The following is a 21501-nucleotide window of genomic DNA, read 5'->3' on the forward strand; positions in this document are numbered from 1 at the left end:
CTTTGATTCTGGATTTGGCCTAACGATCACAGGACATGGTTACAAAGATCCCGCTATGTGGATCGAAATAGACGATAGAACGTACGAGTCATAGTAGTTAGTTTGCTTTCGTTGATTTGCTTTCTTTGTATCAAATGAATTTAGGACCTGTGTGATTGGCGTTGATAAGATAATATTATTTTATCATCGTAAACAATACAAATGGAACCTATTCGTTAACGCTATATAAATGAAATGTTTTGTCTTTGCCAATTTGTATATTTATGGTTTGAAAAATACAGAAAATCGACGTTTATCAATTTTTCGACCGCCTCGTTACATGCATACCGCCTGCTGTGTGCTTTAGGGTGGCATGGAAAACTTATTCTCTCATACACATTACTATCAATTTTATCGGAAATTTTTGTTATCGACCGATTTTGAGATTTGTCCAGATCAAACATTTTTAATAATAGTCGTCTATTGTCTCAGTCGGAGGATATCGATATTTAGGGACACTGGCGTAATTCATCAAATTCCAATTTCATAATTTTTCAAGATCACAACAATACTAAAATAAAAATCTAGGTAAAATAATATATTTCAAGCGTTGTACGTAGTTTGAAACAGTGGTCAACCATCTGGAAGCAGTGCAATATCATACCGTTAGAGCAGTGCTCGTCAACCGGGTGTATTGTATAAACCCCAGGGTGTACCAGAAACTTCAAAGGGTGTACCACCAGGGGCGTAGCCAGAAATTTTCAAAAGGGGGTTCTGAAATTGGCGCTCCGGAAGTATGTGTACCAAGATGACGCACAACCTGAATTCTAACCTGGTACACATTCTATGGTCAGGTAGTGCGCCATCTTGTTACACATACTTCGGGAGCACCCTGAAATTTGTTATTGCCAAGTTTGACTGTAACAGGTGGTCTGGCCGGAGGCCGCAAAACGCGAGTTTCTAAAAGAACTGATGTTCTAACAATTGCTATGTGTGATACAGAATGATTTTAGAAATCGAAACTGAATATGTCAGGATTCAACGGAAACAAGGGCTTCAAATGGAAATTGCGGACTGAATGAATGTTTCCCCGAGCATCAACTTCCTTGTTTACTTCGCGACATTGGCCAATCAGCAAGATGTAAAAAGTGACTTAGTTTCGCATCCGCCCAGACACTTCTTTCGCTCAGACAGATTTTCAGGCGTCGTCGTAAACATTACCTCGTTTTCGCGTTTTTGAAATCTGTTCGCTAGTTTCTAGTTGTGTTTCGGATATGTAAATATATATCAAATAATTCAATGATCACTTTGTCTTCTCAGAATTTCAGTTTAATTGCAGTAATGAAAAATGAGTGTAGAAATAGCTGTTAGCCTTAGACTAGGCTAAAATTCTTGACCGGTCTTTGAAAAAACAGATTGTTGAATGCTATGAATCAGAAAGATGGTTTGAAACAAAAATACCCCATTCTACAGGGGTCAACTGGCAAAACCACTCTTAAAATAAGCACCGAAAATTTTTCACTGGTAAAGTATTCAACCCGCAGACCCCCCCCCCCCCCCCCTCCCTGGCTACGCCTCTGTGTACCACATCGATAGGGTGTACCATGGGGTTCACCATGTTTCAAAAGGTATACATACATTAATATGCAACATGGTATCTTCTAATTTATTTATAGAAAATTGACAACTTGTCACAAATAACGCACAGATATATATGTGTTTAAACTCATGCACAATGAAAGTCTGGGAATTCCAAAGTTTTCATTATCGGCAATTCTGTTGCTGTTGTGGAGTTCCTCTCTATTGTACTTGAATCACGGTCAGATTCGGCACAAAATAGAAAGCTTAAAAAATTGAAAACTGCAACAAAGTCTCGGCGGCAGTACTATGAATTTCTGAGTACTACAGTCTGGCACACAAGCTGTTTTCATTCTCGTCGGAATGGCTACAATATAGCTTGCCTAACAGGGTTTTTTTTTGCTCTCAGAAAAATAATGAAAAGAAATTCATTTGAGGATTCAGTTACATTAATGAGAGGGTCAATCGAATTAAAGTTATTTCCTCTCTTTGTACAACTGACTGATGAAATCCAGGAGCAGCGACTGCATAGACAAATAACGAAATATTGTGTCGATATAAATATGTATATATTTTAAATATTATGTTTTTAATTAAATTAAAAATGTAGGGTGGCTGGGGTGTACCGGATTTTGAGTGAAGGATAAAAGGGTGTACCACTTGAAAAAAGGTTGACGAGCACTTCTATACGATAATATCTATTTAATTCCGCAACAATATGTCGGTAGGTTTAATTGTGTTACACTAATTTCAGGTTATTATTACGCAAATAACGATTGAGCATTTAATTATCATTCTATTACTTACAAATAATATTATACCTTTGTCGAAGTTTCGTGATAAGAGTCAAGTTGTAATCGCACCTTTGGAACACCCAATTAGGCACACTTCCTCTCGAGCGTCTAGCACACGTCATCGTACTAACAACAATGAAGTCTGTGATGTGCTTTGAAAGATCCAGGAGAGAGAACCCGCATCACATGGCCCTGGATTTTAATAAGTTCTATGTGATGTATACGCATAACTATCTACATAAAAAACACAAGAAATTTCTAAACTGAGTCACCCCACATTCATATTTGATCATTATTATGTTTTTAAAAACAATCTTTTCCATTATTCCATTAGCCAAAATATGTAAGATTTTCTAGTTGATGATCTCGGACCAGAATCATATTAGTCTTCCGTAACCTTTTTTGTAGTTTGTAGAATTTTAAATTCCAATTCTCTTTTTCAATATATGTCATCATCAATGAACAAGCATGTTGATTACAAAATAATATTATATTTCCGGCAATTGTGATAAGTATGCTCATTTCCGTAAAACAATATGTTGAGTGGTTTAACTTAGGTAGCGGTAAATTTCGGTTATTATTATGCCAATAACGATTGAAAAATTATTATCACTCTAGTAATTGGCTAAAATCATTCATCTTTGCCGAAATTCGTGATAAGAGTCAAGTTGTAATCGCACCTTCCGAATGGCGTACTCAATTCAGCCACGTGCACGCTAAGTCCCCGTCTCGAGCGTCTAGCGCACGTCACCTCGCAAACAGCGAAGTCTGTGATGTTCCTCAGGGGAGCGAGGAGAGAGCAGCCGTGCCGGTGACTTTGAAAGAATGCAGCCGCTTTTACCGGCGAATAAAAAGAGCTCGATTCGCAGCAGGAAACGTGAAACGCTCGTCGCACATATAAATACTCGTATCTGATTTAGGATATCACACACTTCTTTGTCATTCATCTTACAGTACAACGAAGCAGACTTGAAAACAAGAAGGCAATACTGTTTGCACCAATCTACGAACTGCAAATATCGCTATACCAGGTAGGGGAACGAAACATCATTACTATAATATTCATTGGATAAGCATTCGGAAATACATATATTTATAGATTAATTTACCCTGCAAACTTCTAGATTAGATATCTTTAAATATAATATATATTAGAATAATCGCCGAAATGTCGAAAACAGCTAAATAATCATAAAATGGGTTCATTATCGTCATTTAAGTTGAACGCAAGGATGATCTCCATTTCGGTTCGTCTTATCAATAGTATATTTTACCCATGACTGATGACAGGCATATATATATATGAAAAGAATACTCAATTCGGAATAAAATACTAAACAATAAACATTTGCAATATTAATTTTGTGATTTTTTTGGTGTGATCACTAATTCCACATATCTATTTTTAGATTTTCACGTATCCCATTTCTGAACTACAATCAAGAGGGTCAGTTCACTGAAGAAATGAATCCCACTGCTAACGATTCACAACAACACATGGTAAGTTTCATCTAATACTGGATTTGTGGGAATTTTCGTTAATTACATGGAATTCGTCACGGGGTATTACGAAGTTATTATCACTGGCTTCTGTCATCTCCGTTAGTGACCTAACTTAACAGTGCACAAGTGTATCCCGCCAGGTTTACGAATTTCTCCTTCGCATCGTTTTTGTTTTTTTAGTCTATCGCGAGAGATTAATAAGCTGATAAAGAATGGATTGACCTAAATAGTATTAATGACGAGCACTTGTCAAAATGCGCTTTCACGTTTTTCTCTTTTGAATCAGCGGGTAGTATTCAAATGTGCGATTTCATGTAATATCTAATTATTCATTCACACACAGGCATCGAACGATCTTCAAAACCTAAACAACGGATTAGATCAGTGGACTCGGGCTCTGAAACGGTTACAAAGCATGTCATCGAATTCAATGCCAGAACAGAAGCGTTTGAAAATGAGAAAAACTGGTTCATGTACGAAGAATATGCCTGCATTATATGATTACAGCAAACAAAGCAGTATCAGAACAGGTTTAAATCACCTTACCAGCACTCAGAGATCGAATGTGGAAATGCAAAAGCTCAGGATCCAACTGCAAACAAATGGATTCAGTTCAACTATAGAATATTTTCGGGACCAGCAAAAAATATTGACAGAATCACTTCGACGAAAGTCTACTACGACAAATCAATCTTCCGCCAATCAAACAAATTGTGATGTCAGTGTAATTAGTAACAGTCCAAATGTTACTCATCGAGTACGCAAGCGAAAATCAGAAGATAATAAAATGAACTACACGACTCGTTTGAACGAATCAAGTAATCCCAAACTAGCCCGTGTGGATATGAGTTTAAACATTTCCATTCGCCAAAAGAAAACAACAGCTAGAAAAAACACTTCATCCAATGACAACAGAAAAGTGTCGCAAGTCAAATATACTCCACGTAAACCTTGTCTCTGGAAAAAGATTGTCTTGAGGCAACATTTCCTAGCAACCCGAAACTACATGAAATGTGCCGTTTGCTGATGTATTAATATATAATAATATTTCATTTTTTCGTCAGATTTTATATATACCCCTTTAAAAATTATATACTTTATTTATGTTTACTTTTTTGACAATTTGATTGAATAAAGTTCTCTTCTCCGAATCATGTATAAAAAGTGTTTATTGCGTTCAGATTAACCAAAATTTGAGCCAGTCATTAAGCATTCATTTGAGTTTCAGTAACCCAGACATCTTCATTGTTGAATATATTTGGTTGCGAAGATCTAGCAATTCTGCAACCCGGGGACAACGAAACGTTTAAATTTTGGGGCTTTGGCATATATGTGTGTCATCAATGCCGATTGCCATCCCACTTTTTACGGCCTTAGCTTATGTGCGAAACGCGTTGCGCGGGTAGAGATAATTTGTCTTCACATTCTAGCACTTTTTATTCAAGTACAAAACTTTTTGATGGTTATGAAAACTTACGTTGATCGCCCGTTCAGCTGAAGCCTCATTTGCTTCATTCCTATTTTCGATTCAGATGCATGCTACTTACCAACATCTCTTTACCGTTCGGTGATATACAATATAACATAATAAAAAAAAAGCTAATGAACACACTGACGCTGACTATACACGAGTATAATTTATAATAATTTTCATCTATAATTAGCGCCGGTTCATTGCGGTCGCACGTAGGTCACAATGGCTCAAAATTGGTTTGGAAATGGGGATATACGTTACATAATAAAAACCACGCCGCCATTTTCGTCTAGAATCTATTGCCAATCAATATGTGTATTATTAAATATTTTAACGGGTTTCATGTTCTACGTTTTGATTTGCCAAGCAAAGGTGCTAACACATATATATAGGCACACGGTGGGCATATAGTGCATAAACAGATTTTTACCGTAAAAAATTGATACGTAATTTGGAATCATTTGAAGAATAGCAAAGTAATAGAATCTTCTATAAAGCACAATTAACTATATACGAGTACAAAGACGGAGATTAAAATACGAATCGATAATAGAATATGTACTGCAATATTGAGCAAATACTGTCTATCGAAAATACTTTCCTTTCTTTTCAACGCGACATTGCAAACGAAATCGAAATATTGTCGTCACAGCTAACCATTTTTATGGTTTTGATGGATGCGTTAACTTTTTAAAAATCAGATGTTTCTCTACCTTCCCGTCTGAAGTTATGCTTGGTCTTGAGTTGAATTGGACGCTGTGGAATGGTCAATTGTGGCAGAATTCTGAGGTTGCTGTTTCTTATGATGTATAAGTCAGAAACATTAACATTCGTCTACTAAAACATGTTACAAATTTCTCACTTCTGGTTAATAACGTGAGAAAATCTTATCATTATTTCTGAGGGTAAACTAACGCCCCATGGCGATAACGACTTTTCAATCGGCGTATCAGTCGCACAAATGATATGTCTCATACGCTTTACCTGATAACCAAGAAAGGTAGCACTTTGTACAGCGAAAAGCAAATAGAGACGGCCTTTGTGCCAACTATTAGTAAGACTAATTGTGCGAAAATTGTTTAGAAATCATTCCGTTTCCGAAAAGCAAACAATAGCTACAGATAGCATGAAATTTGGTGCAGCCAACAAGTAAAAATATATGTAGTATATATACCATGGAAAAATACGCAAATCCCATCACTACTCTGTATCGCACTTCCAATTTTCGGACTACTATATACGATATCGGAGAACCTAAAATGAAGCTACCACAAGAAAGCCTAAAACAGTTTGTAAGTATATTAGTAATGAATACATTCGTTTAATATGTAATGATAAAACATGTCAGTCGCTTCATTCTTTACTTGGACATGCTTAGTCGATAAATTTATGCATAATTATATATATATATATATCAATGAAAATGCTCAATTGCAAATTCAATAATATTCTTACTCATTTATTTACAGCAGAGCTTCGGCAATTTGACCCAGTTTGAGAAACTTTTGAGGTCTTGGACATTAAACGCACCAAGTAAATTCAAGCTATGTTTGCGGCCTGCTTTAATTCCAAAGACTTTATCGGACTCAAAGTATTCACCAAGTTTGGAAAAGCACAGCAAAGCGCTGTTAAGATGTGATCGGGTAACACCGCATTTGAGAGAGAAAGAAGGTCTCAATTTGGCCGCAATTTTGTGTTGTACAAATTTTATTGAAGATACACGGGATTATTACCAAAGAACGGATTTAAAATGTGCTCTGATAAATAAGGAAGAAAACAGAAAAGAAAAAAGATACGAAAGTGTCCTCGATCGACTTGGAGACTCGTCAGGAAAAGTATTCTCTCTCAGTAGTATACATCAACATCACAAACCAACACCTCCAAAACGACCTGTACTTGTTCCACTTCAAGCTAAAATTCTTCAAGCGAGGAGATATATAAACGATGTTAAAAATGGGAAGCAAAGCAAACGAAAAAATTTTCCGTTTTTCAAAAAGGTTGTATTAAGGCAACACTATGCTGCAATTCGACATAATCGAACATTGCGTGAGGCTGCCGGTAAAAAGAAGTAGGCTTTTCTGTATGGGATGGTTTTGGACTATGCGGTTAGTCCACATTCCAATTGAAAATGTAGCTCAGATATCCATGATTCAAGCCCTGAATATTCCAACAGTCAACTGAAGACTACAACATTATCTTGGGTGCATCGATACACCAGGCTGACGACTCCGGAATACCTCTTGTTTCATTATTTAGTTTCATTATAATATTGTGTATTTTTGTACGAAATAGTTGCAATAATTATATTTTTAATAAAAGCTATTGCATAAATTCCATTTTACGTCAACAGTAAGGAGTAGAGATGGATATATGGTTCCAATTACCATTTAAATATCCTTTCCACAGGGTGCTCATTGGGCTATCACGTAGACAGCGGGTGGTTTTTAGGGCAGCTGCATGAGTGAGAAGTAGGTAGTTATTGTAAAAAATGTTCAACAGAAAAAGAAACACTTCTAAAATACCGAGATCATTTTTAACTTGGCGTTATTAAAAAGGGCGCCTATCGCATATATTTTTATCGAATTTCGCAATAATAGATAGTACTTTTGTTAAATAAGACGAAATGTATTTTGAAAAATTTTGGTAGAGTTTAAACACCTTTTCCACTATTATAGGCCCAGCACTTTTGAATAGTTCTTTAATTGTTCGACTCAAAAATTTTGGCACTAGTAGTTAAATATTTCGGGTTTAAATTCCATGCTGAGGGTGTAATAAATTGAATAGGCAATGCCGAACCAACATCAAACCGACCCTTCCACAAAACAACAGCTCCTTACATGTTAGTGGCTGCACGGAGCTTTGTCCATCGTTAACGCGTGAAAACGCCGTATAAAAAAGAAGTTTATCTGTTCATAAATAACTTATAACAGAAATAGCATCCATTGGGACTGCCGGAGTAGGAGATGTTTCCGACCGATTCAAAGGTTTACCCCAGCTCAAAAAAGCTCCCCACAGCACTTCCACGTTAGATAATTAGTATATATATATTTACTACTAATGGCAAATATGGTAAAGTTTCTCGCACTTAAATTTTAAAATTATTGATTTTATGTGCGAACTGATTTTACGTAGGGCTGGACATTTTCGAAAAACTGGTGTTTCGAAATCGAAACGAAATTTTGCCTTCGAAACGAAACGGAACACACGTTTGTCAGAAACAGTAAAATATGATACCATTATTATCCATCGAATTTAATGTATAATGACACATACTTTCCAGAATTAAATCCACGAAAAGGAAGCACTGGATGCTAATTCGAGAGGATACAACGATAATGATAATTCCACGAAGGTTTCTGCTTAATGTCAAAGCAGTGACCAAATGGCACCAGGATAATACGAATTACGTCATTGTTAGAGATGGGGCTCACAAGTAGCATAGCATGGGGCCTCTCAACGTATCAATGCGGCCCTGCCTTCATCTCATGTAATAAGTGGGCTCATTTTCTACTTTATCCGACGCCACAAATCCTTGTGATCCAGTGTGGTAATTATACCAGGGAGAGCCATAACCGAATACCTGACTATTTCAAATACATTCTGGAAAAAGATATTTTTGAATCTTCCGAATTCCGAATACATTCTAAACTCCAGGAACATAGCAATTGGACTTTTATTGATTGAAATTAGTTATTTTTTTGCTCTAAGGAAATGGACTTGATAAACATTACAGTATTTACGAATTGTGGTGCATCTTGGCAAGCACAGAAAAAAGAACAACTAGGTGGAATGTTTTAAATTATACAGTAAAATCAACATTACCTCGAATTTGACACGGCTGTGTTAATTTTATCAAATATCAGAAAATTAAGATAAGGAACATTTAATGAACTGAACGGATTATTGATATTTCCCCCCAAACCTGTGTAAAGTTTTGTAAGGTGATGCATGATCGAAAATTGTAAAGAATTTTTAAAGGTCGAAATAAAATAGTATTTGGCTGGTAGATGACGAATCGAACTTACGTAATTTATCAAATAGTCACGAAATTTAAATAAAATATAGACACCATAACACAGCTCGAACTTCGCAGTTGAAAAGGCTATAATATGCACGGAATAATTGCTCGATAACTCGAATACGAACACAATAGAGCAGTGCCCAAATATATTGACACAAATGTAGGACCGTATCACCGCACATGGTAGTCGGTACCGGTAAAGCATTGGTCGGCAAACTTTATGTACTTTCGGACCAAATATACACATTTCTGGTAGCGTGCGGGCCGCATTAATTTCTGCCTACGAATAATCGCCACATTAAGCTTTAAATTAAGGCGCACTCGCACCTTCTAATGCCCCATTAAAAGCCTGCCACAATGAGAAGTGTATGTGGCCTTTTATAATAATATTTTAATAAACGATGCATTGTTTTTATTTACATATTATCAATGCGAAGGATGATGTTGTTTCTGTGTCATGGCCAAACCGTTAAAATCAAATGCCAACGTTATTGCCCCGCAGTACGTCGTCCAAATGACTATCTGACAAGCGAGTACGAAATTTATTCTTAGTGTAATACATTTTAGTTTAGTCGCAAAGATGAGCAGTGTCGCAGCCCCGGGTTTTGGGGTCTAATATCGTATTTACAATCACACGTTTCGTAATGACGTTTAACATCAAATCTTTTAATAACTCCGATGCTGATTTGGGATCTGAAGCTAACTGGTTTTGAAATGCGCAAGAAAGAAAAATATTTTTCCGTCCACGCACTTTGAAATGTTCGTCCCTCATGGCAAACTTCCTTCCGTTCCCCAGACATTTTTATATTTTTAAAATCAAAATAAACTTCGACTTATAATTCCAACCAACGATGGGACGTTCGTCAAGTAAACGACATACAACTGACGCTACTTACTATAAAACAAGCGCTGTACAGCAGCACTTGTTACCACATAAATCCGTATGGAGACAATAATAAATTATGGATCAATTTTTGTTTGGTGCATTAAAAGTCTGGTCGTTCGCGGGCCGCAGTTTGCCGACTCCCATGGTAAAGCTTTAGCTGGGCATGGGCGTCCTCCCGACCTTCGACCCTAGAAAAATTCTCCCTGTACTCTACCATTGCAAAATTCCTTACGATTATTCTGAGAATGTTATCGCGAGTTGGCGCTTACAGCCTGGTTTACATGTTTCAAACCATCATTTTGATTCAAAATGTTTAACCACCCGCCATTTGAAAGTAGGCCCCGGTACAAATTTTCGTCAATCGCAGCTCCGAGACTAATTTTTGATTACTGCAACTAAACAAAACCTTCCAAAAAACAAATTGGTCATTGAGTTATTAAATTTATATCTAAATTTTGTAAATACAACGAAAAACTGACAAATAGCCAGCAAATCCGCGAAAAGAAGCTAATGCTCATCACCACACCCGAAAATCTATCTGACGGAAAAAGATGTTCGAGTGCCTGCTAAAATTCTAATTGTTACATCATCATGGGCGTTGTATTGATTAGCCAATGTTACGGGAGTAAAAAAGAAGTCGATGGTTGTGGAAAGTGGAAACATCCGGGATCGGGATAGTCCGACAACATGCTACGTGGTGGCGAAATATTCACGATATATAAAGTTTAGGTGGAAATATTGAGCCCTGTATAAATGAGATAGAAACAACATCAATCACCACAACAACGGCAATAACAAATTAGCAAAAAGCTTCATACGTTTAATTCGAGTCCAGAAACTTTCATCTACCGAGTGCAATGTCGTAAAGTGTATGATAATCACCTTCATACATGTTGTTAGCGAGCGACAGTATTGCCGCGAATAATCGATTCTAGTCAGCGAGGTTCCGGTAAGTTATGTGCCCAATAGATAGTATTTTACAGCATCTGGAAGCTATAGTTCGTTGGTGCATTTTAATAAACCGTTGAATATCCACCTTTCTATAAAAATCTAAGTTAATTTAATATTAACGTACAATTATACGATATAAACAAGAGAGATGTGCTCAAATATATGGACATGTCACAAGGTGTCGCTATTTTTTATTCTGATACATAAAAAACGAATCTCTTGAAGTCAACAGAAATTTTCGAAATAAGTAAAAGTAATAGCCTTCTGGCAAAAAATCAATCTTTAACCACTGAAAATTTCAAAGCAATTGGTCCAGTATTCGAAGAGAAAAGCGATTTCATCATGACGAAAGAGAAGAAGACTAACAAGAACAACAACATAATATTGAAACGATCGTTATGTACACTGACGTGTCCAAAAAAAACTCATTATACGTAAATGTCCAAATCTGAGAGCGTAAATCAAGTTTGTTTCAGAGACGTTTACAAGTATACCCAACTTTGGTTTTCTAATTTACAGTTGGATCAAAACCGATAAGGTCGAAGGTAATTTTCTTGAATTACTATAACAAGAGTACCATGATACATGATGGCGCGCAAAACTTTTGCGGTTTTTCATTTTTAGTACCCATCATCGCATGTTGTTTCTTCCCTAAATTTTGAGGCAGAATGCATCCATTTGTGCCCGGGAAATATTGAAAGAGATATATACGGTAATTGCTACGGTAGTAACTCTATATTTTTTATTGGTAGCTTTCTCTTCAAAGCTTTACAGAAATTATTTGTAATGTCCACATAGTAACTTAGATAAAAAAATTATTAATATTGAAATATAGAACCATATCGGTAATCGCTCAAATAGGTTCTTAATCGGGTCATTGGGTATACCGGATTGTTCTGGGTAATAAATTTATAATTAGGTTGAGCCGATGTCTTTTTCGTTGACGTATGCTTGTAAATACTGAGCGCGTGCAGATCTTTTTGTGTAAAGAAAAAAATAGGAAAACTCGAAAATAAATTAATTTGAAAAAAGAAAAGAAACATAGACATGCATGTTAGAAGCGTTGCCTATGTCTGCTTCTAAATAGGTAGTTTGAAAAAGACATCGCTACATGACTGTCGCCTCAAACCTAATTAGCTACATCTTTGTACATACATTATTTGATATCGCATGTAACAGGTCTAGTGCTCAATTGATATTTAATTTGCGGAAATATTGAAAAAATCAAGAAATAGACCTGCGACATCCTCTGCCTTAATTTAGTGTTAATTCACCTGTAAAGCACATAAATAATCAAAGACGTTATTAATTTTATCACGATAAGATACTTTTTATCTTCTCTGTGCAAACAAATATTTATGTTAATCCTGGGCCGTCGGCAATCTGGCAACAGATCATCGAGACGAGAGATCAATGCTGTCAGACGTTTTATGGAAGCGGGATATCGCGATAAAAGAAGAAGACTTTGCTAATTGCCTTTAATTTCGATTCAATAGTCTGTGCATAAAATCATCAGAACACATTAGAGCATCATTTATTGAAGCCTCACCAGTGGATGATTAGTTGGGAAAAGCCTAAAGTACTACTACATTAGAAGGACTCAGAAAACCGATTGGGATATTCAGAAAATTTCAGACCATCTGCCTGCGTTTTTAAAGAAAAATGAAGCAACAGCTAAAACATCGTAAGAACGTGGTACGTAATTTTTCCAACATTTGCTGCTGCTGCATTTTTTATAGACTATGTCAACACCAAATTAAATATATTGTGTAGTATAAAATAGTTAATATAATAAAAAGTCAAGGTTTCCATTTATACAAACCCTCTGACGTCGATACCAATTTGTGACCCATTCGTAAAAAGTTGTAATCAAATCGTATTTGGTGAATTAATACTAATATAGCAGTGCATATAATAAAGAAAGTGATCGAGTGAAAGTTTAGATTTGGATCACCATCAAGTTTGTGACAAGGTATCCATCTGTTCAACACCTCGTAGGATTGTTTAGTCAGGCTCTGTTACAAGTATACAGGACGCGCTTGCGTTAGGAATATGACATCTAAATTTTAAATAAACATTTCAGGCGCTCTTTTTAATAAAATGCTGTAAGTATGAGTGTTTCGACAATCAAAATAGCGACCGCCACGTCGTGTCATATTTGTCTTTGTAAATCGCACCATATATGAGCTATTCGTTCAGTTGTAACTCTGTAAATGAATATCTTTCGCGTTTAGATCCTATGACCTATATGGTTATTGTCAAATATTTAGGTGGGTGGATGGGTGAGTGTATCTATGTCATTGGGTCTTTGTTCCCGACTGAGCGCGTCCAAAACATATTCTGCTGTTTAATTATAATTAAAATGAGAGTACCGTAACCGTTGCTCTTCACGTCTATATGCCTGTCGGGAATGTTTAGGTTAACACTATAAATTTTGAGACAGTTGTACAAAGCTGCTGCGAAATATGCTCGACTCGAAACAAGAAACGAATTGTGCAATTCCAATTTTCATATCATATATTGGGGAATTACGATTTTGTGAATTGAAGGTCATTGTTTCGTTCATCTATAATTGATCACTCATTTTCGTGGGTAAATTGTTGAAATCAAACGATTAATATATATATACATATATATACATATTATTCTAATTGAGAAATGATATTGAAGCGAGCATAGAGAAAAAGTATATTTTTAAATTAAGCAAACTAATATATATATATATATGTGTGTGTAGAATTTAACTGATATATATTATTGAAGTCATACAAAATCCTTGGAGATAAACGACGCTCACAGACAATATCAAAGCATGAATAATTACGTTTGGTGCACATAGATGACATATGTCGCGTGACGTAATTGGCCTTTTAAATATTTATTATTTAACAAGGTATTTTTCAGTGCGAAAAAGTGACATACCTTGAATGCCAAATAACAAAGCGTTAATGTGCGCTCTATGTTTCCAATTTTGACGCTCTCGTTTGAATTAGTATTACTCTCTATTATCTGCCTTGTGTATTATGGTCAATGGGCAATCAGACTGAGGTGTTGTATGAATGGTGATCACCCTGTGAGACTCGCGCCCTCACCGTTGTACGCTGCAAAGATAACGCGTCACGCACGATAGCGCCCCCCATTGTTCTTCTTGGTCTAGCGAATATTTTGCAATCTAATCCAAGGATAATCTATTGCTTATCTATGATAACCTACAACATTGTAGCCTATTTTATAAGAAAAAATCACGGATTTTGTATATTTGCATTAATAGGCCTTCTGCAACCTCCACGCACTTGAGATTGCTTTGGATTCCTGGGCGTCAACTGTTTCAAGAAACAAACCGTCATCCGTGTTACCGACTTCATTGTCTTTCGTTCACTTTAGTTCTACTCTACCCATTCAAGAAAAACACTCAAATGCAATTTTCAACTGTTTAGTCAGACCAAGACGACATAGCATGGACATAGAGAACCGATCATTGATTTCACCAGAAAAACCAAATATTAATGATTCCTCTAATTCGCAAAATTCAAATAATTTTGCCACCAGAACGGAACTTCAAAAAGTGAGAAGCGAATACAAAAAACTTTCGGAGAAAAATGTTTGTCGTCCGTTTCGGAGAAGAACGGCGGTACCGGATACTTCAAACATCATTTTAAAGTCAGCCCTAAACCCACGACACAAGCGGTCAACATTCGAGTGTCGATTGTTCAGCGTTGGAAGTAAAAATTTCAGCACAAAGTCAAGAACGAATCGAGACGAACTTGCTCAAACTGAAAAAGAAAGTAACAAAGACGATAGTCGAATATCCACTGCACTCAGCAATTTTGAAAACCTACCAGAAAATTATGAAAATGAAGAATCACTCAAAGAAAAATCAAATAAGAGCAATGTTGATGACGAAGAAAAAGCCTTCGAAGAAGCCGTTAAAAGATTACTCATATACAGCGCAAGCAAACGGGCAGAAATTGCAAAAGAAAAAGTAACCAATCAGCCTTCAATCGTAAGAAAGAACGCAGTCAAAAAGGCCATTACGTTCCGAAGTTGCTATTTAGACACAAACAGCGAAAAGGACACGAAACAATCTAAAAGACTGACAAAATGTCCAAATCCTATTATTCGACCTGGATATAAATTTAACTCAGACACCACAACTCTTTGTAAGTCTTCCCCAAGAAGAAAGAAAGTGTCGTTGTGGAGACGAGTCATTTTGAAGCAGCATCACTTGTCCTGTCAAGTTCATTTGAAGAGCCAATATGGCGTTAGAGCTCGTTAGTCTTCGGTTATGATATACTGTAATTACTTAAACGCAAAGTTGTCGATTATACCTTTACGTCCATTAAAACTTTATAATTCGCTGTGCATGCATACTTTCTTGACGATAAAGTGGTGGATGTTGAAAGTTGTGTTTGTTAGGCAAAGGTGATTCAGACTTTTCAGCCTTACAAGACGGGAGCAGTATTATAAGCAAACATTTGCTCTATAAGTTAGCTGGAATCATGGCGCTTTGCAGATGCTTTTGTTTTGAGCTCGGATAAACACAAAACTTAAGAAAAATTATCAGAGTAGACTACGTAGAAATTGTAAGTGGCTGGGGTGTGTTTTACTCAGAAAAGTGACAAATTGGACCAAGCTCCCGCCGTGAGGAATACCAAACCAATATTGAAATGTCTGGAGAAGATGGGGTTTCACAAGTGTGAAATTTTGTGATAGAAAAATATGTGTTCGAATATTCAAAAATTGGGAAAAAAGTTTCAACTTAAAAAAATAGGAAGTATAAAGTATACGATAGAATTTCACGAGTGTATCCCGGGGAGAGGAAAGCCGTTAAGACGGCTTAATCATATGACGAACCACGGCCTATCACCAGTCCATGTCAGGTATGGGGTTAGTTTAGTTAGCCAGTTATTTGTTTCAGATGCATGGACTTGATAGTAGAGGAAGCCGTCACCGACCAGCGGTCACGAGAACCACCTTATCGATAACCAATGACATTAACTAAGCTGTCAGTTCTTTTTACTGGAAGCGTTTTACATTTTACGACAAAGGACTTTTTTTCAAAAATGTTAACCAGCTTACACGCGTCAACTTACTGACTTATGAAAATATTCCCAAAACATTCACCAAAGGTCGGGAAGAAAGGAGGATAGAATTTCTGGGGTCAAGAGTCAGGGAAATATCCATTGCCTTCTGCATACACTTCGAGCATACGGTAAATACCAGCAAATGCTAATCCGGGGATGTCTCAGTGTACGGTACCGATCATTGAGGTGTATTAATTATACACCTCAGTGGTACACCACTGTGAAGTGACTCACATGCCTTCTTCTATTCCTGTGAAGTGGTGCGATGAATCTCTCGTCTGTGTTCAGTGAAGGGTGGTGGTGTGAAACATGGGCGAGTCCTAAATTCAACACGGAGAAAATTCTCTCGAATTTGGGATATGAACTAAATACATCTCGATACAGTGGTTCTTAAACTTTTTCGAGCGCGACCCAAATCTGAATTTTATGAATACTCGCGACCCAATTCTAAATAACGCAAAATGTGTTTTTAATGTTCGTACAAATACAGACAACTATTTATTAGAAACAGTCCATTGACTCAGTGAGATTGATGAAACTGAAATTTCCTTTTCATTATATCTTCAATACACAGCTTTATTTTACTGAGCGCAATACGCAAGTTGTCATGGAAATCGAGGCGATTGCGAGCTTAGTTTTAATATCATTCAGTGCCAAATATCCTCGCTCGCACAGGTGCCTTGTCGCGAATTGTAGCAGAAACCTCGTCCACTGTCTGTCGCAAACACGACATTCTAGCTGGACTTAAGTATCTCTCGCAATATACAACTTTTTACTCATCAAATGTGTACACACTGATTCGTTCGCGGTAAATGGTGCCTCGAGATGAAGTCACATTTCTCTCTAGATATTGAATAATTTAATGTTGAGAAGCGAGATTTTTCATTGCATCGTCTATTACAATTTACATTACCAAAAAGACACCCATTTTTGGTTATTTTAATCCACTAAGACGACATTCCTCGAGGTCAACACAACGACAAGCGACGTGCATGGTTACCGATGCCATAAAATAATACACGTGAGTGGCATATCAGAATTGTGATGTAACAATGAGCTCAAGACAGTTCTTTCCGTGAATGAAACTTTATATTTCATTATTTTTAAATACCAGAGTTTAGAAGCTAAATTGAATCATTGGGAAAGCTGAAAATTCGTCCTTCTCCTCTTAGATTGCCCTTGCATTGACGACCTTGTCGCGACCAATACTTTAAGAACCACTGCGATAAGCGGTAAATTCAAGTACATTTTACGGTAACTTAGGGATAAGAATTTCAAGGAATATACTGTATTTTCACAATATCTTATCAAAAAAGTATTCACCCGACTAACAAAATAAGATCTGAGCAAGTCAGTTAATAAGATTCGTAATCGAATAAGATTCAATTGTGGCAATAATTAGCTGTTGTTGTTGCCACTAATGCGCCTAGCAATCAATAAGATTCTAATATAATTTCTGTCAAATCAATCATTTCAACTGCCCAACCCGAGCGCCCGGAATAAGAACCTCTACCCTTGAAATAAAACAGAAATAAGGACACATGTCAAAAGAGGATTTTATTGATTGATATAAAAAAGATTCATACACTCTACACAATACAATTTGAGTCGATGGGTACAAAATTTTAAAATTATGTGTAATCCATTGCTGAAAAAAGCCTATTTCGCCTATATCGTCATAGGTGAAAAATCGTAAATTTATGCACTTTTCAAACATTACTCACATGTCTTTCCGCCCAAGAGGGGCGAGATTTTATTGATTGATATAAAAAAGATTCATACACTCTACACAATACAATTTGAGTCGATGGGTACAAAATTTTAAAATTATGTGTAATCCATTGCTGAAAAAAGCCTATTTCGCCTATATCGCCATAGGTGAAAAATCGTAAATTTATGCACTTTTCAAACATTACTCACATGTCTTTCCGCCCAAGAGGGGCGAGATTTTATTGATTGATATAAAAAAGATTCATACACTCTACACAATACAATTTGAGTCGATGGGTACAAAATTTTAAAATTATGTGTAATCCATTGCTGAAAAAAGCCTATTTCGCCTATATCGTCATAGGTGAAAAATCGAAAATTCATGCACTTTTCAAACATTACTCACATGTCTTTCCGCCCAAGAGGGGCGAGATTTTATTGATTGATATAAAAAAGATTCATACACTCTACACAATACAATTTGAGTCGATGGGTACAAAATTTTAAAATTATGTGTAATCCATTGCTGAAAAACGCCTATTTCGCCTATATCGTCATAGGTGAAAAATCGTAAATTTATGCACTTTTCAAACATTACTCACATGTCTTTCCGCCCAAGAGGGGCGAGATTTTATTGATTGATATAAAAAAGATTCATACACTCTACACAATACAATTTGAGTCGATGGGTACAAAATTTTAAAATTATGTGTAATCCATTGCTGAAAAAAGCCTATTTCGCCTATATCGCCATAGGTGAAAAATCGTAAATTTATGCACTTTTCAAACATTACTCACATGTCTTTCCGCCCAAGAGGGGCGAGATTTTATTGATTGATATAAAAAAGATTCATACACTCTACACAATACAGTTTGAGTCGATGGGTACAAAATTTTAAAATTATGTGTAATCCATTGCTGAAAAAAGCTTATTTCGCCTATATCGTCATAGGTGAAAAATCGTAAATTTATGCACTTTTCAAACATTACTCACATGTCTTTCCGCCCAAGAGGGGCGAGATTTTATTGATTGATATAAAAAAGATTCATACACTCTACACAATACAATTTGAGTCGATGGGTACAAAATTTTAAAATTATGTGTAATCCATTGCTGAAAAAAGCCTATTTCGCCTATATCGTCATAGGTGAAAAATCGTAAATTCATGCACTTTTCAAACATTACTCACATGTCTTTCCGCCCAAGAGGGGCGAGATTTTATTGATTGATATAAAAAAGATTCATACACTCTACACAATACAATATGAGTCGATGGGTACAAAATTTCAAAATTATGTGTAATCCATTGCTGAAAAAAGCCTATTTCGCCTATATCGTCATAGGTGAAAAATCGTAAATTTATGCACTTTTCAAACATTACTCACATGTCTTTCCGCCCAAGAGGGGCGAGATTTTATTGATTGATATAAAAAAGATTCATACACTCTACACAATACAATTTGAGTCGATGGGTACAAAATTTTGAAATTATGTGTAATCCATTGCTGAAAAAAGCCTATTTCGCCTATATCGTCATAGGTGAAAAATCGTAAATTTATGCACTTTTCAAATATTACTCACATGTCTTTCCGCCCAAGAGGGGCGAGATTTTATTGATTGATATAAAAAAGATTCATACACTCTACACAATACAATTTGAGTCGATGGGTACAAAATTTTAAAATTATGTGTAATCCATTGCTGAAAAAAGCCTATTTCGCCTATATCGTCATAGGTGAAAAATCGTAAATTTATGCACTTTTCAAACATTACTCACATGTCTTTCCGCCCAAGAGGGGCGAGATTTTATTGATTGATATAAAAAAGATTCATACACTCTACACAATACAATTTGAGTCGATGGGTACAAAATTTTAAAATTATGTGTAATCCATTGCTGAAAAAAGCCTATTTCGCCTATATCGTCATAGGTGAAAAATCGTAAATTTATGCACTTTTCAAACATTACTCACATGTCTTTCCGCCCAAGAGGGGCGAGATTTTATTGATTGATATAAAAAAGATTCATACACTCTACACAATACAATTTGAGTCGATGGGTACAAAATTTTAAAATTATGTGTAATCCATTGCTGAAAAAAGCCTATTTCGCCTATATCGTCATAGGTGAAAAATCGAAAATTCATGCACTTTTCAAACATTACTCACATGTCTTTCCGCCCAAGAGGGGCGAGATTTTATTGATTGATATAAAAAAGATTCATACACTCTATACAATACAATTTGAGTCGATGGGTACAAAACTTTAAAATTATGTGAAATCCATTGCTGAAAAGTGCCTATGTCTCAAATATCGGTATAGGTCAAAAATCGTAATTCTATACACTTTTCAAACGTTAGTCACATCGCTTTCCTCCCAAGTGGGGAGAGATTTTATTATTTGATATTAATAAGGTTCTAAAAGTCTACAAAAAACAACTTGAGTCGATGGGTACAAAATTTTAAAATTATGCGTAATCCATTGCTGAAAAAGCCTGTTTCGCATATATCGGCATGGTTGAAAAATCGTATATCATATATCATTCGATCGACGTACACAAAGGAAACAAAATATTCTTAAAGTTTGAGATTTATTCATATTTATTCAAAGTCCCAAATGCATATTTGATACATAATAAACAGACCTAATATTATACAGACAAAATTTGGAAGCCAAATCGTAGAGAATTAAACTAGAAAAAGCCCGGTTTAATTATTGAATATAAAACATACAAAAATACATACAATATATACATGTTATAAGTCTTTCGAATTCAAAATGTTTTGCCTAAGGTGCAATTAAAATACACATATTTAAGATGCAAAAAATTTAGAAGTCCATGTATCCACGCAAACAGGGTGAGATTTTATCATTTTATACAAATGAGCTATATTTAATTAATAAGGTACATACACTATACATACATCTCAAAAACATACATTGCGTATATATATATGTAATCAGTAACTGATAATTTTATATCTGAGCATGTCGTTTAGCATGTTTAATGGTCTAATAATGAATAAAACACATTTGATGCATTTACACTAATGAAAATCCAAAATGTCCGATTAAAAAAGAAATTGATAAAATTATCTGAACAAAATTTACCTGTTACGCCAGTAAGGGGGTGCTGTTACTTCTGGGTGAGCCCCCAGACTAGTGGAGCGATGTAGCTGCCTTAAGGCTCCATTCTCTACTGGCACCAACAGGCAACAGTAAGGCCACGAGCCATCATCCATCCTTCGTGTTGACTAAACTTCTGAAAAAAATATGTGATATGCTAACTAATTAATATTTAATATAATTCTACACGGACTCGAGACCAATAAAATGTGGACAGTATGCCCGTGGTTTGATTGTCAGCATGTTCGTGGTTTGCCCGTTATCCCTTTGAAAGATTGGCTGCGCATTTTACTGTTCTGAATTTAAACACTTCTGGTTTAGTATCAATTTTTACCTCTTTTTCTGAAAACATTAATCTTATACGTCAACGAAGCAGTAAATACAAGTTTTACA

At 35.9% G+C, this 21501-nt stretch overlaps 2 protein-coding genes across 2 annotated transcripts; both read left to right on the plus strand.

Annotated features, from left to right (window-relative positions):
* Nucleotides 1-2890: 2890 nt before the first annotated feature.
* On the plus strand, nt 2891-7659 carry LOC120341416 (uncharacterized). Its single transcript, XM_039409918.2, has 4 exons — nt 2891-3382; nt 3761-3851; nt 4198-6620; nt 6798-7659. The coding sequence occupies exons 2-3, from the start codon at nt 3816-3818 to the stop codon at nt 4879-4881; spliced, it is 720 nt and encodes a 239-aa protein (XP_039265852.2). The 5' UTR covers nt 2891-3382; nt 3761-3815; the 3' UTR covers nt 4882-6620; nt 6798-7659.
* A 4994-nt stretch (nt 7660-12653) lies between these two features.
* LOC120340482 (uncharacterized) lies at nt 12654-15548 on the plus strand. The gene is made up of 2 exons (XM_039408754.2): nt 12654-12881; nt 14458-15548. Exons 1-2 carry the CDS (start codon nt 12849-12851, stop codon nt 15460-15462), a joined length of 1038 nt encoding a protein of 345 aa, XP_039264688.2. The 5' UTR covers nt 12654-12848; the 3' UTR covers nt 15463-15548.
* Nucleotides 15549-21501: the final 5953 nt, after the last annotated feature.

Source organism: Styela clava, chromosome 14, assembly GCF_964204865.1.
Source record: "Styela clava chromosome 14, kaStyClav1.hap1.2, whole genome shotgun sequence".
Classification (NCBI taxonomy): domain Eukaryota; kingdom Metazoa; phylum Chordata; class Ascidiacea; order Stolidobranchia; family Styelidae; genus Styela; species Styela clava.

What these genes read in the sequence shown, in the direction of transcription:
- LOC120341416 (XM_039409918.2), top strand. Translation starts at nt 3,816, where the DNA reads ATGAATCCCACTGCTAACGATTCACAACAACACATG. An exon ending in ACGATTCACAACAACACATG is followed by an intron (nt 3,852 to 4,197) that starts GTAAGTTTCATC and finishes ATTCACACACAG; the next exon opens with GCATCGAACGATCTTCAAAA.
- LOC120340482 (XM_039408754.2), top strand. Translation starts at nt 12,849, where the DNA reads ATGAAGCAACAGCTAAAACATCGTAAGAACGTG. An exon ending in TAAAACATCGTAAGAACGTG is followed by an intron (nt 12,882 to 14,457) that starts GTACGTAATTTT and finishes TTGCATTAATAG; the next exon opens with GCCTTCTGCAACCTCCACGC.